Source organism: Protomyctophum bolini, assembly GCF_963924005.1.
Source record: "Protomyctophum bolini genome assembly, chromosome: 17".
Taxonomy (NCBI): Eukaryota; Metazoa; Chordata; class Actinopteri; order Myctophiformes; family Myctophidae; genus Protomyctophum; species Protomyctophum bolini.
The window spans coordinates 25,532,895-25,554,079 of NC_137878.1; the positions used below are offsets into that span (position 1 = coordinate 25,532,895).

Consider the following 21,185-nt stretch of genomic DNA (forward strand, 5'->3'; position numbering starts at 1 on the left):
CTGTTCATCTTATTTATAAATGCATCAAGTCTCTGTATGTGTGTACAGTACGTACAGTACGTCTGTAATCCACGTAACTCGGAAACCGTTCGCCCAAACCGACTTCAGATTTGACACGTTCCACACCACCACAGGGCAGTGGTTCCCAAAGTAGGGTTCCGGGGACCCCCAGGGGTACCTGAGGGAGTTCCAGGGGGTCCCCAGCTAGATGAAAGTTTGGAACCAAACGTTAGCATCACAGTGTAAGTGGGACAGTGGCCGTGGCCATTTTGTAGATGCGCGCGCATCCACTTGCACTCTATGTGCTGCTTTCAATGGCCTTTATCTCCAAATCGGTGCAATGAATGTCGTTTTCTGGTGAAAACGACATTCGTAAAGGTTGAAAGGGGAAAAACCTTGTCAATGCGCGATAAATATAGATGAATTAATCCTGGCGGTCATTGTGATTTATTAGCCGATTGATCACACCAGATCACCTCCCAACAGGCACTGTTCTAGTATTTTAAACACTCAAATGTTGTCAAACAATATAAAAGGACCAGACCATGCATGCAGTCACCACTTTCAATACATTATTATGACGTATACATTACTGTATAATTGTATATCATGGATAAATATAGACTATTCTAAACAAAATTGCATAGTTAATAACAGTAATTTTATTTTCATTTCTAAATAAGACTGACTAATCCCATAGTCTTTTCACCCAGGACTCATATGTTGGGAGGGTTGGGTTTAAGCCTTTTATAGCTGCTGTGAGCATAACATTAAGCTATATTCGATTTTCTTTTTCTCTCTCTCGAAGGCCCTCTGGGGGAAACTCCCAACAGTCTTATTAATGGATCCCATGAGGAATTTGTATAATATTGCATTGACAGCTTTCAAATGTACCATCTCAGCATTTTCTTAATGTTGGAGTAGATAGATAGTACAGTAGATCATCTGAATCCAGTTCTCTGCATTAGTTCTCTAATGGGTGAAGAGCCTATTTTCACCGTCATGTTCATTGCAATGTGCAGGGCTCAGATAATGCTTGTTCAAACATACTGTATACGGTTAAAGAAAGTCTTTAAATCTTACAATCTTACATCTCAAACGCTTTGATTGACTGATGATTAAAAAAAACAATTGACACGAGGTGTGATTGTTAATGTCACACAGGTATAGAATGAATGTATACTGTATATTTGAGGGAGAGAGAGAGGGTAGAAGAAAGTACAGTAGAATGAGTAGATGATGTACAACTAGTTATAGTAATACACGCCATGCTACTCTTTCATTTGCTATTGGTGGAAATTAAACACTTCAACCCTCTATACTTAATAAACTTGTCCTAAAGTTGGCCCCTTTCCTCGTTGGTTCCTTTCTCTCCGTCGCCTGCAGAAGGTCTAATGGAGTGCATGGTGCAGAATAGTTCTTTCAACACGGAATCACCAGCACACTTCAGAGAAATGTCCTTTAGGTATAGCTTTTATTTAATTAGGCATGGATGAGCAGCATACAAACACGTTTCGGCGGAGCCTAACTCAGCGTGCCTAATTAGATAAAAAATGTACCTAAAGGACATTTTTGTGAGTGCTGGCGATTCTTCTGTTTTGAAAGAAATTAAACTGCATACATTGCCGTTATTATTATTAGGGCAGGCCTCGGTCCTGTATTCCTGGTGGAGATATACTGTAATGTGCTTTACTAAGTGGATTGCAGAGGAAATCTAATCATGGTAGGCTTTGGTAAATCATTCGGCAGTAATGTTAAAAATGTTTGTAGGCAATGGGCTATACCACTGGAATGGTCCTTTAACTAGCTGTGCTACAGTTGATAGGTAGTTGAATTAACCCATTTAGACCTGCGGACGATTCTACAAATGACACTTTTCTGAAAAACCTCATGTTTCTATATCAGTCGTTCTCAAACATTTTCATGTCAAGGACCCCCAGAATTATATGTAATTGGCAGCCGACCCCCATCCAAACACATGTAGTTCCAGGGAACCCCCCCAGAAGCAAATATTTGAGTTCAAAACGTTCGCTTTGAAAGAAAATATGTTCAAAGATTTGCGCCACATTTTCACGATAAAAAAGAAATAAATAGCAAACCTACGAGCTTGTAGATCTGCTATTTTTCAATAGCTAAAGTATGACATAATGCTTACAACAGCAAAAGAGACGTTCCCAGAATGTATTATTACTAGAATTTCGTGCGCGCTTCGCGCGCACTCATCCCAGAGCTACTTCGCCACGCACTATGGGAAGAAAGAAATGGCGGGAGTTGACTCCACATGTAGTAACGGATGGGTTATTGGAAATGTACCATTGTTTTGTCGTGAATATGTCCACAGCCTAATTACTAAAGGATTGTGACTGTGGGACAGACATACAGTCTGACATACAATAGGCTACACGTGTGCACAGTGAAGAAACAATGACCTATATGCCCAGATTTCTTAAATTAACATAGTTGGATTTGAACAGAAAGACAATGCCATAAATCAGTCAAAGTAAGTGACAGACTCAACAGTAGCACACAGCATGCAAGGCAGCGATGCATGCATGCAAACATGTTTGTCCAGCTGAGATTTAGTGTCTCCATCTCTCTGTGGAAGAGGTTGCACATGACCTGTACGGCCACACTGAGGCGCTCCAACACAAACACAGACACAAAACAACACCACGCTGTTTGTCCAGTTGACCCAAATCAACACCAATACCTAGCCTGTTTGTCCAAAACACAGTATCTGCTGGCCACGTTTCTACTTCGCCACAACCTAATGTTAGTAACAAATGTAGGGGAGAGCCGCCAAGGTTGTAACGCTTCACGGTTGTAACATGGACGTTATATCTTGATTGGTCAACGCCACCATGACGCCATGGCGTCAGTATGTGTACAGCAACGTACTCTACGTGCCCAGGAAGTTTGAAGTGTTTACCTTCAAAATGCGTATAATTTTACACCTGGAGTATATGTGTGCTCCAATTTTTGTCTTTGGTGTTGGTGAATAAAAATCCACATGGATGTGTTCATGCTTATGTTCTTCATTAGTTTGCATGGTGTTTAGACGGAATTCACGTTCATTCTGGTCTGTAAGCAACTGCAAAGAAAACTTGCAAAAGCGGGTCATTTGTAACATGTGTTACAAATGGTCCGCTTCCATTCAATGGGATATGTAATATTTACATATTTGACATATTGGCCAATATTATATGTTCTGAAATTGTATTGTATTGTGTAGTGTATTCGAAAAGTAGTTTAGGGTTGTATAACATTGTACAACTCAATCAATCAAACGTTTGTTTAATCAATGTATTGCCCCATTGAAAAAAAAGAAAAGGCCAAACTGGTACACCCGATACTATTTAATATTTCCCTTATGTTTGATATTTTCTTATCACATCCATGGTATGAAAACAATGCTAAGGAGTTGCTTCAATGAAATATAATTGCTTTAAGCTGAAAACGGGTTATTAGTTATTATGTGTAGTGTAGTGTAGTCAACATGTTAAGGCTCATACACACTGCCCGGTATTTGCTGCGATTATGCTTTCGGGGAGCATTGTTGGCGCTGGCCGACAAAAACCCCTGATCTGACGTTAAGTGGTGCCCAAATGGTAGATCACGATCTACAAAGGCTTTGCAGGTAGACCACATGACATGGCAGTAAAAATATATATAATTTTAATAAAAAAAACGATTTTTGCATCTTCCGCTTTAGATGAACTGAAATGACTTGAGTGATTGACATCAAAAAGGGCCTGTCAGCTCAAACACACAATGCAATACTTGTTGTTGCTTACAATCATCAGTAGCAAAGTCAAATACCAACAAAAATAAAAGCCTACGATTTGCATTGTCCCCCCTCTATTTCCCATTCCATGTGCGTTTGTCTTATATGTAGCCTATATGAAAGGCCCCTCAATTACATTTTGTCACTATTTGCAGCAATGGGATGATAGTTTTATTTGGTGGGTATGTTGAGCTGGTCGTTTTGAAAGTAGCTCTCAAGTCCATAAAACAAACTAACATAGGCTACTTCTCTATAAGCAGAATCATGAATAGGCCTATTTAATTTATACAAAAGGAGAAGAGAGAGAGAGAGAGAGCAATGTGTTTGTGTCTCAAACTTTGTCTAATATTGTTTTAGAGCAGTGGTTCTCAAACATTGTCATGGCAAGAGCAAAGGACCCCCAATATTTTTTCAATGTACAAAAATAATCCCAAAATTGCGCATCTATAAATTCTAAGCATGTGAGCCGGGACTGTGTGTGTGTGTGTGTGTGTATATACATTCCGTCTGTAATTCCCTGTAGGCTTCACGTGAATAATGTTGTGTGCGCGCGTGCGGAGAAATAGTTATTTAATGAATCGCATGTTGGTGTGTGTGTGTGTGGGGGGGGGCCTTACAGGCGTGCATGTGCGTGTGTGTGCGTGCAGGCGTATGTATACATTAGGGCTGTCACGATTCGCCTAGTCCACGATTCAATTCAATTTTGGATTTGCAGCTCACGATTCGATTCGATGTTCGATTCGCTATCACGATTCGCCTAGTCCACGATTCAATTCAATGTTCGATTTGAAGCTCACGATTTGCTTCGATGTTTGATTAAATTTTTTCAATCTATTTTTTTAAAACCTTCTTTTTCAGCATTGAGGGCTATATTCATTATAATTTAGGCCAATATCTTGGTTTGTAAAGAAAAACACTTGTTTCCCAATAAGTCACATTTATTTTCTATAAATAACAAATCAGAATGAGAATAAGAAAAGGTTTAACAACTTTGGGTTTTATGCCCTAACATTTTTTTAATGTTTCTTTAAGATGAGATGACTTGTAACATTCTTGTTAAGCTCTAAGTAAGTAAATGAAAGAAAAAAGAAGAAAAGACAAATAGTATATAGACCCATCTGTTGTTAGTTCAAGTATTAAATACTAATTTAAGTGTGTAATTTCACTTATACACTACCTGGTTATAAATAGCTGCAGTAGGCTACACCATTTTATGCAGTATTTTATACTATTTCTATTTAGTGTACATTTAGTGGATGTGGCTTACATCCGGTCTAAAGCCCACCCACTGTATGCGCTGATTTCCATACACAATCCGTATCCTCCCCTCACCGGATGTTGAATTAACAGTACTAACGGCCATATATTTGACGATCTTTTACACCAAACGATTTTAACGGCCAACGTTTCACATGTATTATTAGTTTTATACATTTTAGGAGTGAAAACATGTGTGACCTGCATGGCATTTTGTAACGTGGTTCTGCTGTTCTGCAACTCTCATTAAATATTGAAAGCCAGCGTTTGCCACCACTGATAGTGGTCGCATGTCTGCAGCTATGCAGACCGCAACTCCGTGCGTTAATTGTTTTGCACGGGGCGAATTAGCTGAGAGCTTTTCTCTATAAGAATATAGTTGGCTGTGTTGTTGTCTTTGTACCATCGTCGTTGGACAGATCGATTTCTTTGTGATGTCTGCTAAGATGCTGGCCAACTCCTCTCTGTGTGTGTGTGTGTGAGTGAGTGTGTGTGTGTGTGTGGCACTGCTCCGATACAGTTGGATTTTCGTCTCTTTTTTTTCTCCATGCATTCGCATGGGCGGAATGGCCCGGCCGCTCGCGGAAGTAAATTGGCGGTGTGGCGAAAATAGGCAAAGTGATCGGTGTAAGGGTGATATTTTGGCCCAATCCGATTATTGACAAAGAACAATGTTGATGTAACTAAGGGAATCGTCGAGTCATTTTTTTTGTAATTAAAGAGATTTAGATGGAATAAGCGAAATAGCGATCGTATAATCTCTCCTGTTCCTTCTGTCTCTCATCAATGTCCTGCGCGAGATCAGATTCTGTGCTGCGCGAGATGACATTGTCAAGCTAGTGTGGGGGCGGGGCTGGTAAGAGAGGGCATTGTTGCCAGGTTTACGAATTGTAAGCGAGTTGCAGTGTATGCAAGTAGCGTGGTTAAATTCCTTGTGTTGTGGCAACAGCGTAGGGCGCAGCAAATACGACATTGAGGGGTAGAAACCATCCCGGGCGCGTGGTTCATGTAACATGTGTGTCACTGTGAAAGACTGGCCCCATTAAGTGAACGTAGTTGGCGTAGTAGACGCCAACATGACGATTTTGGTAGACGCCAACATGACGATTGTGACGTAGGCTGTTGACGTTGAGCAATAACAGCGTGTTTCATAAAAGTATTATTTGCAGAGTAAATGAGACACTTGAAGGGCTAAAAAATAGGCTATGTCAGTTCGGGGAGCGTGGCGAATTTATTTTGCATATAGAGATGTGTGGTGAAAGTGTGGTTCGGTCGGAGATAGAGCATGAAGAATGAGTATGGGTACACCTTTTCACTTGTATATATAGATTAGTATATAGTCCAGTAACTGAAATTACTCAGTAAATGTACTGTATGAATATGGTTTATTAACTTGACCATGATCCTAACTCCGGGCTGTGGATGTTTTCCTTTTCATCCCAGCTTCACTTTATGGAGCCCAAGCTTTATTTTGGCAACGATCCCCCCAAGGCTGAACAACCGAGCCAGAGACAGACGTCCCAAGAATATCAGATGAGGCCTGGAGGTCCAACAGTAATAAAACCTCTTAACCCATTTTGGGCGGGAACAACCTCTTTTTGGTGTTTTAAACATTTAGCTATTGAAAAATAGCAGATCTACAAGCTCGTAGAGTGCCACCGAGTGGCACGCTACAAGCTTGTAGTTCTGCTATTTTTGAAAAATCGTGAAAATGTGGTTCAAATCTTTGAATATATATATTCTTTCAGAGCGAACGTTTTTACTCAAATTGTTGCTTCTGGGGGGGGGGGGGGGGTCCCTGGAACAACATATTTTCAGATGATATAATACAGATAATTCTGGGGGTCCTTCACATGAAATATTGAGCACCAATGATATAGAAACATGGGTATTTCAGAAAACTGTAATTTTTTTAGATTTCGACGTCAGGCCTAAATGGCTTAAAATACCTCCTCGCCTGTAGTGCGTCCACGCTATCTCCTCGCTGCTTCTGTGTGTAACTATGGCCGCAACAGGGCTGTGAGGAGTGGGAGAGTTTGGAGATGCTGGCCATCGAACAGATGTCCGTCTCAGTTAGCAATACGGCGCCGTGTCAGGGACAGGGACAGGGATCTCTGCATGTCCACTTCCTGAGAAAGCGTCCTTCTGACGGCGACACAGTCCCGTGATTATGGTTTTATCTTAACCCGTTTTGGACTGAGGTCGATTAAAAAAAAAGGCTTCTGAATTCTAACAGTTTTCTGAAAAACCTACAGTATGTTTCTATGTCGGTGGTGCTCAACCTTTTTCATGCGAAGGATCCCCAGAATTTTCTGTATTGGGCCACGGACCCCCATCTCAAAATATGTAGTTCTAGGGACCCCCCCCCCCCCCCCCCAGAAGCCATTTCTTTTAGTTAGAAATGTTCGCTCTGACTGAAATATATATTCAAAGATTTGCGCCACATTTTCACGACTTAAAAAAATTAGCAGACCTACAAGCTCGCGCTATGAGCTTGTAGATCTGCTGTTTTTCAATAGCTGAAGTAGAACAGAATTACTAAAACACCCAAAACGCGTTCCCGCCCAAAATGGGTTAATTCCCCTCCCGTTGGCATATCAGTAATGCTTGTTAGCTGGTGGCAGTCGCTCACAACCGTGCGAGATTGCATGTGTGTCCCACTTTGGTGGTAAGTGGAGCTTGGCCAGCTAATGAGACTTTTCGCCGGCCCCGGGCTTTATGATACAGGCCCGGCCCAATGTCTGTTGTTGTATATACCGTGACATTTCTTATCTCAACCTGTGCGTGTGTGATAGTGTACGAAACTGACGTCATTTTGTCATATCTTATTGTCTGCATGCTTGTTTGCGTGCGTGGTGTGCGTGCGTGCGTGGCGTGCGCGATTGTGCTGAGACATAATCGGGCTCTTGATTAACTACTTCTGTACAGCTGATGTATACTGACCAGACTATAGTATAGTTCACATAAACTCATTTTCTCTCTGGAAAATAGCCAATCTACAAGCTCACAATGTGTGATTTTTGCAGTAGGCTATTTCGCTTTCTATTATGATGACATGCCCTGAATGGAAACGTCGAGTGGTTAAGGGGGATTTTGCACCGTTATTATATTCAGATTTTGTAGATTATAGTTTTTATTTTTGCCGTCATTCAGTCTCATCAGTATTCAGTATTCACGGGGACTCTTCGTTCCTCTCCATGAAAGAGTGTGTATACTTAAATACAGACGATATGGCCTTTCCTTCCATGTGTGGAGACAGCTACTGCTCTTAAACACAGGCGATATGGCCTTTCCTTCCATGTGTGGAGACAGCTACTGCTCTTAAACACAGGCGTTACGGCCTTTCCTTCCATGTGTGGAGACAGCTACTGCTCAAACTGTCAGCTCTCTCCTTCCAGCAACTTCTTCTTCATACTTTCTGTCATCCTCATCGTCAAAGCCCCCAGAGGCCCCTAGCTGTGACCTGCATACCAATGTGACGCCACGCAGCCACCCCTGACGGGATTTCATTTTTTTGACAGACAAGGGGAGAGAGAAGAGAACGTACGTGCCTCTGTGCACGAAATGCAAACATCCAGGACCGACCCTCCTTTGCATTCAAATCCCATCAAATTAACCTCCGTCGAATCAACACAGAGAGCTGCATGAATTAATCATTACAGCGCCGGTCGCGCTAATGAGGAGGCCATAGTGGACAGGCCTGGTACCGAGGGAGTGTCCGTAACCATGGGCTATACACCATGGGCTATACAGGGTATATATAGACTGAGCAGGGACGTGCAGAGAGTGGTTTTTTGATTGAAACCTTAATTTCAGGGGAATCCAATTGAGACCAAGGTCTCTTTTTCAATGGCGCCCTGTATACCAGTGTTGTACCTGAACGCGTTCAAAGAACGATAGTTCACGAACGCGTTCTCATTTGGGCTGAACGTGCTGTATTTATGCCTGATGAACGTCATTGTGAACGCGTTCATTTCTGGCGTGTGTGAACGTCACTTTTTCTCGTTCAACTTCGTTCAAGAGTGAGTGGGGGGGTTACATGGGCAGATGCAAAGCTACACTAGTACACCTACTGTAGTCACAAACAGTGTCGTCGTTAAGCAGCAGGAGCCTAGGGTCCCAGCAGCACCTGTCCGTTTATCATTAGCACAACCACGAACGTCCAACACATATACAATGAATTACTCATGTAATGCTGCCTGCATGTGTGTGTTACCGTCATTGTCTAAGTGACAGTTTTCATATTGTAAATATGGTCGCTAACGTGGTTTAGCGACTAGTACTTTGACAGCTCATCTATCGTAGCTTGTTTACAAGTGAGACGACTTCCTGTGCAGAAACTGCCTCATCAAAATAAGAGCCACTTGTATTGATTAGTCAACACTAGTTTTATTTCCACATCTACTTACAGGGCGTTAACGTCTCTCAGCTGGTGCGCAAATATAGGCTGTGGCAATAATAAAATAAAAAATGAACTGAACTACCGGTAGTTCCTTTTTAAATTTCGGAACTGTGAACTGAACTAGTTAATAAAATAAATGAACTTTCCCAACACCCTGTATACAAACAAATTACAGCAATGATTTTACATACATGACAAAATCTCACATACACCAGAACACAGAAACAGAATCAGAACCTTAAAAACACATATTCCAAAAAGCAGGTGCATATACGCCTTCTTCTAGTGTGAGGTCAGTTAAAAAATCTTTTAAAAATAGCATATGAAACAAGGACATCCAGCTTCAACTTGTCTTGACAGATATTCCATAGACGTGGAGCATGCACCCTGAAGGCAGTATCTCCCAGTTTAGAAGAGGTTTTTGGTACCTTCAACAAAAGCCTATCTTAAGATCTTGTACCATAACTTGAGGTATTGAGTTCTAGCAGCTTTGTCAAATACAGGGGTAGTTTGCCAAGTAGTGCTTTGTAAGTGAACAGGGTAGCATGTTGTGTTATAGGGGCAGGGGCTGAAATGCCGTAAGAGGTGCAGTTTTGGACAGAAAATAGCAGATCTACAAGCCCTCAACGTGTCGCTCTGCGACGCGTTGAGAGCCTGTAGATCAGCTATTTTCAGGGCGCAACCCAGCACTCTTTAGCTAGTGGAGATGCAGTGTACGACATGGATTTCTAAATACATGTGTTCAATGCAAAATGCTGCGTTCAAGTTCAGGAGACTTCAGGGGAAATTATCCCGAATGCTGCCTATATAACGGCATGGCATGGAAAGGAAAGGAGTGGCATTTGCATTACTTTCACCATAGATAATGTCGCATGCATGGTCTGGAGAGAGGGCAATTCACCCTCTGTCAGCCTTCTGATTGGTCCCTGACTGACTAAACCAGCAGGCTCTTTCTGCCTTGTTCCGCCTGGTTTATGTTGAATTGGCTAAAACATCATTTTAATTTTTTTTTTTTTATAAAAACAAACATGATATGCCCAGTCACCATGCTTTGATTGATTGATTGAAATATTTATTAACAGTTTGCAGAATTACAGTACATTTCAAGCACAAACTCTGTGCACGTCCCTGGGACTGAGGTTTTATAGAGGAGCAACACATTATGGTATATAGAACAAAGCTCCAGGCAGCAGCTGTGTTGCAGGGGAACTGAACCACACGTGTATAGAGGGAAAGAATAGCGTTGTCTTATGTTATGTTATGTTGTGTAGTAGAGGAAGCTCGGCCCCATGGGCTTTACTGCTTGGGCAAATATAGAAAAATAGGACTTGATGAGAGATGCAGGGGGAAAGAGACACAGGGAAATAAAGACAACGGAGAGAGAGAGAGAGAGAGAGAGAGAGGGGGAGAGAGAGAGAGAAGAGTCTACCACAGCAATTTCCCATTTTACCAGGCACTTCAGAGTGCTCCACTTACAAAATGAGCTCATTATTTAAAACCCTGGAAAATGGCATACCAGCTTCCCGCAGAGTTAGTTCAGTTCCACTGAACAAGGAAGCACGTCTTATGACGTTCAAAACTGTTCCGAACAGAAGCCCTCGTAGGGGTGTGTGTTTACTCTCATATCGTTTTAGACTACACATTTTGCATAACCTATACAAGTACAAGCTCTCAAAGGTGCGTGCGTGCGTGTGTGAGTGCGTGCGTGCGCGACACGTGCGTGTGTGAGTGCGTGCGTGCGCGACACGTGCGTGCGCATGCGTGCAGGTGTGTATGTAGCGACGAGGGGCTCGTTAAAGTAATGAGGCACAGCTGAGCTGATCACTGGGGGAGGCTGCAGACACATGCCGCCTCATTCCTCCATGCAGCGCGTAGAGTCGTACACAGGCTTTATTCTGAGAGAGAGAGAGAGAGATAGCCAAACAGATAGATGGAGAGATACACATCGCCCCACCGGAGACGAGAGAGAGAGAGAGAGAGAGAGGGTGGCAAAACACAAGTGAGTCAAGTGGAGTCCTGTGCCTGGAAACATGGAGAGGAGAGGAGAGGAAAGCACTTGAAAGGGATCGACAGCATGTTGAAGAGAGAAGGTTGACAGAAACTACAGCAGTTACTGTACCTTAGGATAGATGAGAGAGACAGACACAGGGAGACGGAGAGAGAGAGAGAGAGAGACAGACTGAGAGAGACAGACACAGGGAGACGGAGAGAGACAGAGAGAGACGGAGAGGGAGAGAAAGGCACTGGTGTCTGTCTGCCCATCAGTGCACAATACATTATTAAACATGGACTCAAAGTAACAATTCTCAAAGATAGGTGCACGCACTCACGCACGCACGCACGCACGCACCAGGACATTAGTATGCACACACATGCACGCATGCACACACGCACGCCATGCGAAGTTGCTTAGTATGTCTGGAAGGTATGTCTATAGTAGACAGTTTTATGATGCTGTTTTTAGTATAGAAGTATAGAAGCATGCTTGTATGCGGGAAGCAGAACATTAATTATTATATGACTCAGACTCAGCGGGGTTTGGTATATCTGCATTTCCCCCCGTTTGAAAAATGAAATGGTTTCATGATTCGTGGCAGGACAGATCGAAATGAATAAAACTCAGGGCTTTGGACTCTGGAAGGCAAATCCTCTGACGAATACGATGCAGTACCACTCAAAGAGGAGAACGTCAGATGATGAGGAGTATAGTGGTGTGTGCTCCTCGGTTCAGAATCATCACTAATTATTTATGAGAGAGATATACAAAAATCTAGGCAATGTATCAAAATATATACAGAAAGAGAGAGAGAGAGAGGGCAGAAAAAAAGCAAAAGGCTTGTTCAAGGTTGAAAATTGTGTATAAAAGCAGAGAGGAGGAGGAGGAGAATAAATGAGCCAGGCTGTGTTAAGGGATGCAAATTCAAAGTGGATTGTGAAACGGAGAGGGTTAGAATGCCCCCCCCCCCCTCCCCCACATACACACACACAACGCACGCACACACACACACACACACACACACACACACACACACACACACACACACACACATGCACGCATGCACACAACGCACGCACGCACGCACACACTCTCACACTCACGCAGGCAGGCAGGCACGCACACACGCACGCACACTCCTCCCATCTCCCCCCTCACTCACACCACATGCACCCCCTCCTCCTCCTCCTCCCTCTACCTTCTCTCGCCCACTCACTCTCTCTCTCTCGCTCCCTCTGTAAACCTGGCACACTCTATTTCTCTCACACTCTGCTGCAGTCAACGACAAATATAATGCACAGAGACCGGCCGTGCTTTTAACAATGCAGTCGTCGTTTCTTCTGTTCTTTCGGCGCTGAAGGCTGTATATATTATATACGGATCACAGGAATACCAGAGCAAAGACACTTTGTTTTGTTTTTTAAAGACACGTTTTACCTGCGATTTCCATGCTTGCACGTCGTCGTTAAAAGGCATTTAAAAAAAACCCAAGACTTATATGTTGACCTAAACTGCGGTGCACGTGAAGCGTTCAAAACAGAGGTGACATATGTAGGCTATACGGACGGATGCGTGCATGCACTGTCTGTCTGTCTGTCGCGATCCTATAAGACATGCAACCTGCCATCCTTTTGTAGCGCAACATCTTCCAAGAGAGAAAGAGAGCCGTGAGTATGTACAGGCGGATGAATAAGCAAGGAGGAGACCTGACAGACATACCGATATCAAACGCACAGATTCCTACCTGTTAAATTTGTCCGTGAAAATGTATCACCACGCTCTACTTTGTCTCTGTTTAAAATACCAAAGTTTAATTTGAAAGGAGCTCAACTAGACTAATTCAGCACCTGGACAGCACCAATAAGGTTGCCACGGCAAAGAATCGGTTGCAAATTATAGACCATACCTTGTGGTCCCTTCCAGCGTCCTTTTTTATTAATCGAAGTGGCAAGTTCAATTAGGACACATCAAGTCCAGCCGTCCTCCATTATCATTGACCCCACCTGTCTCCGTTGATTACGTGGCTTCTCCTCCGACCGTTTATTGATTGTGTTCAGCGTGTGGGGACTGCAGCGCGGGGATCATTGGCCAGAAAACACAGCTCAGATTGCATAGTTTCTTCCTCTTGCCGTTCAGAGTTTCACGGTCGTATAATTCAACACGTGGGCTAAAGAATATATATATTATATATTATAGGCTATACCACCTTTTACCATGACTTTGTTTTTAGCCTGACTAAACGGAACTGATTTTTAAACCTTTTGAGTTAGGATTTGCACCAGGCAGAAATAAAGTAACGCGACATATAGCCATCAGAAAAAAGAAAGTAAAAAGACTATTGTAAAGATGTTCTCATCTCATGGACTCGGATGTAAAGCAAGGCGACGCACATGCAGTCCATGAAACCAACAACGCACAGTTGACATCACAGAAGAAAGTTGCAACGGCTGCATAGGAGTATAGCCTATCGCCTATCGCTCCACACTGTCCTCCTCCTCTGATATTTAAAGTCATTGTCTGAAAAGCCTGAGACCTCTTAACCACCACCATCATGGCTCATCCCTGCAGCCAGACTCTACGAGGAGACCTCCACCACCACCACCACCGCCGCCGATCCTCCTCCATCCTCAGCAGTTCATTCATCCTCGCCACGCTGACTTTGCTCCTGTCCTGCTCCTGCTCCTCGGCTCTAGGCAAGAAGAAGCTCTACATCGGAGCTCTGTTCCCCATGAGCGGCGGCTGGCCCGGTGGACAGGCCTGCCTCCCCTCGGCCCAGATGGCCCTGGACCTGGTCAACAAGAGGACGGACATCCTGCCCGACTACCAGCTGGAGCTCATTCACTATGACAGCATGGTGAGTATTTAACCCCTTCAGACCCGGGGAAAAGATTCTATACAAAATGTCTTCTGAAATCCTGACAGTTTTCTGAAAAACCCCTATGTTTCTATGTCAGTCGTTTTCAAACATTACCCCCCCCCAAAAAAATATATATATGTAATTGGCCACCAACCCCCATCTGAAAATCTGTTGTTCCAGGGACCCCCCCCCCCCAGAAGCAAATATATTGGCTCTGAAAGAATACATATTTAAAGATTTGCGCCCACATTTTCACGATTTTTGCCGCACTATGAGCTTGCAGATCTGCTATTTTTCAATGGCGAAAGTACAACATGATGCTTAAAACACCAAAAGGGGGTTCCCGCCCAAAATGAGTTAATATATTCAAACCAACTCAACTTCCACGCTATATATTAGAGATCATCAATCATTCACCACTTTGTCATTAGTGGTGGGAAGACGTATACATGCAGACCTGTGTGTTAGATACCGACTATTATAAGTGTCTCTGGAGTTATCTTGGCTGCAGGCTACAGTTTAATTACATGTTTAGGTTATAGTACATTTGGGTAAAGGGCAATTAGAATAATGAGCTGCGCCTTTGTGCTTGTAATTAAAGGGAGAGAGAGGGAGAGAGAGAGAGAGAGAGATTTGATTTTAAAAGGTCCTTTATTGCGCACTGCTGGATAGTACAGGTCAAAACCAGGATCTTAACTACATGACCAGATATATAATCACAAAAAGAATAAAGAAAACACAGGAGAGAGCGAGAGCAAGCAAGCATATGGCCATAAACAAGCTAGGTTATGGCCCCCAGAGAAATGTTAATTGCATCCGTATGCATGTTTCCATATAAGTGCTGAAGTTGCAGGCTTGTGATGTGTACAGTACTGTATATACAGTAGGCCATACATTCAAGCGTAATCCTCTGGTGTAATGGCTGCATGGGCTGTCTGGTGTACCTCATCAACTCTCACGGTCCTTCCATTTGCTCTGACTCCTGCATGGGTCAGAGTCACCCACGTCCTGGCTGCTTCATTTTTCTGTCGTTGTCCCCCCCCCCCCCCCCCCCCCCCCCCCACACACACACACACACACACACACACACACACTCTCTCTCTCTCCTTCACTCTGTTGCTGCTATCACTCTCGCCCCCTCCCTCCCTCGTTCTTTCTTTATTGGTCCCCCTCCCTCCCTCCCTCTCTCTCTCTCTCTCTCTCTCTCTCTCTCTCTCTCTCTCTCTCCTTTCTAATGGCATCCCTGTGATCACGCACTCCGTGTCGATGTACGACACCCCACTGTACGTAAAGGGTTAATGTTCTTTCTTTTTTAAAAGCATTGCCAATTTACAATGTAGGCATAATAGCAGACGCTCTTGATCCAGAGCGACTTACATTACAAACAAAAGCATGGCATACATCACATATATAAAAAGTAGTTATCATGAATCATGTATAAACTAAGAACGTAACAGTGGAGTATCTATGTCAGCTATACATACTATACTATATTATATATTACACAATGTACATGTGTACCATAAAGTGCTATGACTACATAAAATGCAATTCTAGTGCTGTCTACGTAACAAGCTATAAGTCTGTCTAAAATACTTTCTATTGCCGTGATATATACGTAGGTCCGACCCTACATTTGGAACCCTGTTTCAAAAGACATGGGAAATGGGGGGGGGGATGGGGGGGTGTACTGACTGTAGAGGTTGGCATGACAACAGTAACCAAGACGACTGCAGTTCAAACAAAACAGATTTTTGGCTCCTCGATGCATGCATGGAGAAAGGGAAAAGGATCGTGCACCTCTTATACTATCGTCGGCGCCAACGCCGCGGGAACAGATGGACGGCGTTGCGGGGGAGGAGGTATACGAGATATTATATGAGAAAGCTGCATTGGAACGCGGTCAGCCCAAAATGTCAATGAAAGTGCGCGGTCAGGGCATGCCATCTATCACAGGCCCTTACATGACCACAGACTAGTAGTCTTTGCCGTGCAGGGGCAAGCTGCAGGATGAGAGGACAGGCGTAAATACATACTGATGGATCTAACCGCCCAATTACCATTCAGCACCACAGACACCTTTTGGCCAAGAGCGGGGGAAAGAAAATGCCTGTGTCATCAGGAGGCAAACCAACCAGAAAATGTCTCGCTCGCTACGATAGTGAATCTAGTTTATATGCCCCCATACCTTTGCCCTGTGATCGTGCAGATACACTCATTAACCCATTTAGACCTGCCATCGATTCCACGACTGTCTTCTAAAACATGACAGTTTTGTGAAAATGTTTCTGTGTCAGTGGTTCTCAAAATATTTCATGTCGAAGACCTCCAAAAATATACCTAATTGGCCGCCGACACCCATCCGAAAATATGTTGTTCCAGAGACCTGCAGAAGCAAAGATTTGAGTAAAAAAAAAAGGTTCGCTCTGAAAGAATATATTCAAACATTTGGGCCACATTTTCACGATTTTTCAAAAATAGCAGACCTATAAGCTCATAGTGTGGTACTCGGTGCCGCGCTACGAGCTTGTAAATCTGCTATTTTTCAACAGCTAAAGCATGACATAATGCTTTAAAACACCAACAAGGGTTCCCGTACAGAACGGATTAAATATCTCTCGCCATGCAGGTGAACATGGTCGTTAATTTTGAAGACGAGGAGGTGGCGTATAGAAACAGAGACGGATACATTGTGGCCGTGCATCTCATTGGAATGCGTGGGACCGTGGCGGTGATTTCCCCCAAGTGTTGGGAGCTAAATCAATGAGTCCGTTACCACGCATAGCGCTCTGGATTACTGTCGGGGTTTTTGTTTACAATTTAAATCGTTTGATCCAGGAGTGGAGAGGAGCAAGAGGACAAGCATATGTGTACTCCAACTCCCCCACTAGCGCTCGCTGGTCCTAACATAATATCATTAACACATTCTGGGCGGGAAGCCGGGAACCCCTTTTTGGTGTTATAAACATTATGTTATACTTTAGCTATTGAAAAATAGCAGATCTACAAGCTCAGGCCTACAGGCTACGATCCTGTAGGTCTGCTATTTTTGAAAAATCGCGGAAAATGTGGCACAAATCTTTGAATACCGGTGTGTATATATACTTTCAGAGCGAACATTTTAAGTTAAATCTTTGCTTCTGGAGGCCGCCTGGAACAACACATTTTCAGATGGGGGTCCGCAGCCAAATACAGACAATTCTGGGGGTCCTTGACATGAAAAAGGTTGATCACCAGCACCACTGACCTAGAAACATGGGTTTTTCAGAAAACTATTAGGATTTAGAAGCCATTTTTCAGGTCTAAATGGGTTAAAACGTGGGAGTGAGTAATAACTGATATCATCATAGCACCACCTTTATGTTTTATGAATGCGTTTTGAGTTAACCTTCATGATTCTTTCCCTTGTGTTGTGTTGTGTTGTGTTTACTGATGGGTTGAATTTTGTGAGCCAGCGGAAATCAGCAGGGATTTTATTGTGCTTGATTCATACTTGATGCATTGTTAGCTTGAAAAACTACATCGTACAAAACTATAGTATAAATTAGGCTTTAGAATTCAACGAAACCAGTAATTTCCCAGAGCGCCCTCGTCTTGCTTATTTTTCCGAACTTTATTTATTTAACGCTAGAACAAAACTTTCCATATTTTCTGTATTATTGTACAGCACATATTATTTCATTATTAGAGTACGCTGTGTACAGTTTTTATATATCTTGAGGGACACTCAAAACCTGTATTTACAGACTCATATTCAAGGTCCCCGCTGCAATTCTTATGACTGACATTCCTTGTATGGCTCAAACGCGCTGCTTATCTTCTCTGTCATCATTGACATTTCAACAGGTAACAGTCGTTTACAAAAATGCATCTCAGGACACGAGTCCGCCAGGAAGCACAAGTGTTAGAAAATGTTATCAAACGTTATAAATCAATCAATCATCTCTACGTATATATCTCTTTATCCATAAATCAATCAATCAATTTATGTCCATATGTCCATCTGTCCGTGTCTCTATCCATCCAGTGTTTTTGGCAGCGATTTTAGTTTGTCATTAGTCTCTTCAATAGTGTTCATTTAGTTTCAGTCACATTTTAGTCACCTGTCTAGTTTTAGTCAAAATACATTTTAGTCAACTAAATCAACTGTAGATTTAGTCGACCTAAATGTATTTTGGCGGGCCTTGATGCCGTCGTAATGACTGATTTTACACTAGCCGATCGGTTATTTTCAGCATGCAACTAATTGTAAAATGACTTGTACTGGATCTCTTGTCCACTAGTCCCTTCCTAACATTTTTGTTGACGAAATTGTCAGTATATTTAGTCTTAGTTTTAGTCATCATAGCTTAGTTTTCATTTAGTTTCCATTTAAGTTTTCATCAGTGAAAAAAGGTAGTTTTTAGAAATAATTTCATCTTAGCTTTAGTCGACGAAATCAACACTTTGTCCATCCTATGCTTGTGCGCATGCTATACTTTTATAATACATGTGACACATAGGAAACCAGCTGCATGCTCGGCATCCCCTGAGTGTGCCAGGAACAATTTACCATTTCTACAATTTAGGCATTGAGCCGACGCTCCTAGCCAGAGCGACTTCACAAAGTGCAAGATGGGAGTAAATGGCACGAACAGAGCTGGGGGGGTGGGGGGGGGGGGGGTGAGGTTGTGGAGCCTGCAGTATGTTACTAACAGCCCCCCTGGGGAGTCTGGCTCACCAGCGGGCTCGCAAATCCCCAAACACGTCGGTCAGACAACCCAGTGTGGGCTGAACTGAAGCGATAGTGCTGGATCTTTGGGTTCCCCTTCTTTCTCCTCCATTCATCTCCCTGCCAAGATGAGCTATAGAATCCTCACTCACCACCACGAATCAGTCACGCTCATTTCACACTGAAAGTTAATTGGTGGCTCGCAATGTTAATTGTCCTTTTGTGTGTCTCATGGAGTCAGCGTGATGTATATGAATGTAGATTTGTACTGATTTGTCTCTCATTACTTAAGATTTGTGGGGGAGGGGGAACCGTTTCTTATCCTGCCAGAATAAGTATTGGTCATGTAGTGTAGAGCACAATTACATTTGCATAAGTGTCATCGAATCAAAATCCATGCTCATTAGTTTTCGTTTTTCTGTATTCTTTGCCACTGTACCAAAAACGTCTATATCCAAGTCCATTCTGTGTCCTGTACTGTGTCCACTGACCCCTTCTCAACCGCAGGATCAATGATCACCCTTCCCACACCATTATCATTTAAATTGCTTATTGATTTTTCATTGAGTGTAAGCTGAGAATAAAAATAGCCCCAATGCCATGCGTTATAGGCGCGGACTCTAAAGACAATAGAGCCTCACCCAGTGGGTAAATGTTTTTCCCAACGACGTCAACATAGATGAATGTTGCCCCCCCCCCCCCCCCCTCCTCTCAGGAGACACGATCCCATCTGGGTGTCCTTGAGACGTGTCTCACTCTCACCTTGTCGCACTGACTCTCTCAGGCTGTTTGTGTGTTGCCCGACGTGAACAAACCACTGACTCTCTCAGGCTGTTTGTGTGTTGTTGCCTGATGTGAACAAACCACTGACTCTCTCAGGCTGTTTGTGTGTTGTTGCCTGATGTGAACAAACCACTGACTCTCTCAGGCTGTTTGTGTGTTGTTGCCTGATGTGAACAAACCACTGACTCTCTCAGGCTGTTTGTGTGTTGTTGCCTGATGTGAACAAACCACTGACTCTCTCAGGCTGTTTGTGTGTTGTTGCCTGATGTGAACAAACCACTGACTCTCTCAGGCTGTTTGTGTGTTGTTGCCTGACGTGAACAAACCACTGACTCTCTCAGGCTGTTTGTGTGTTGTTGCCTGATGTGAACAAACCACTGACTCTCTCAGGCTGTTTGTGTGTTGTTGCCTGATGTGAACAAACCACTGACTCTCTCAGGCTGTTTGTGAGTTGTTGCCTGATGTGAACAAACCACTGACTCTCTCAGGCTGTTTGTGTGTTGTTGCCTGACGTGAACAAACCACTGACTCTCTCAGGCTGTTTGTGTGTTGTTGCCCGACATGAACAAACCACTGGAAAATGAATTTCTGACACTCTCTCTCTCTCTCTCTCTCTCTCTCTCTCTCTCTCTCTGTGCGGCACACACAGTGCATTTGACCTTCCACGTTTGTGAACCATTTTTTAAAGCCCTAGTGATGTACAGTAAGAGACGCCTATACCTCCATCATTTGATCGCTCTTGCTTAGTGCTTACCCCCCCCAGCGCTGCTGCTGTGGCAGGATGGTGTGGTATAGTTTGCACTTTATTGTAGGTTGCACTTTATTGAATCTGTTATCTAATCTGGATCTTGTGACTATAAGGATGTCATGTATGTATTTGTCTGTTCCTGTTTTTTAGAGCTTTTTTTTTTTACCTGCTGTAACACGAAAAGCCCAATTTCTCGTCTCTCTCTCTCTCTCTCTCTCTCTCTCTCTCTCCAGTGTGATCCAGGCGAAGCCACCAAACTCCTGTATGACCTCCTGTACACGGAGCCCATAAAGATTGTCCTGATGCCGGGCTGCAGCTCCGTGTCCACGCTGGTGGCCGAGGCCGCCCGCATGTGGAACCTCATAGTGGTAGGTTCTAGCTTTCTCTCTTTCTCTCCCTCTGTCTGGATTGCTGGTCTGATGCACACATAGACATCAAAGGGGACTTCTTCAGCCCCTGTACTTATTACCCGTCTGTAAAACAACTGCCATCTCCAGACCACGAATGCAGCATTTACTATACTGTATGGTGAAAGAAATGCAAAATGTCCCTCCTCTCCTTCCCATGCCATACCGGAAGGCAGCATTCAGGAGAAGTCTCCTGAACTTGAACAACTCATTTGTTTAGAAATCCATGTCGTACACTGC

The 21,185-nt window shown here is 43.4% G+C and overlaps 2 protein-coding genes across 2 annotated transcripts in view; both read left to right on the top strand.

Moving 5' to 3' along the window:
* Positions 1 to 14,096, top strand: part of LOC308331675 (gamma-aminobutyric acid type B receptor subunit 1-like) — a gene marked incomplete at both ends in the record, with an annotated part of 49,485 nt that extends 35,389 nt beyond the window's left edge. The window contains one exon of the mRNA XM_080787164.1: positions 14,008 to 14,096. Within this exon, the coding sequence (XP_080643290.1) occupies positions 14,008 to 14,096 (89 nt within the window). The remainder of the gene's footprint in view (positions 1 to 14,007) is intronic.
* The window catches only part of LOC308331811 (gamma-aminobutyric acid type B receptor subunit 1-like), a gene marked incomplete at its 3' end in the record, with an annotated part of 60,511 nt that continues 53,366 nt past the window's right edge, over positions 14,041 to 21,185 (top strand). The window contains exons 1-2 of the mRNA XM_080787320.1: positions 14,041 to 14,293; positions 20,772 to 20,906. Coding sequence (XP_080643446.1) covers positions 14,168 to 14,293; positions 20,772 to 20,906 — 261 coding nt within the window. The 5' untranslated portion in view covers positions 14,041 to 14,167. The remainder of the gene's footprint in view (positions 14,294 to 20,771; positions 20,907 to 21,185) is intronic.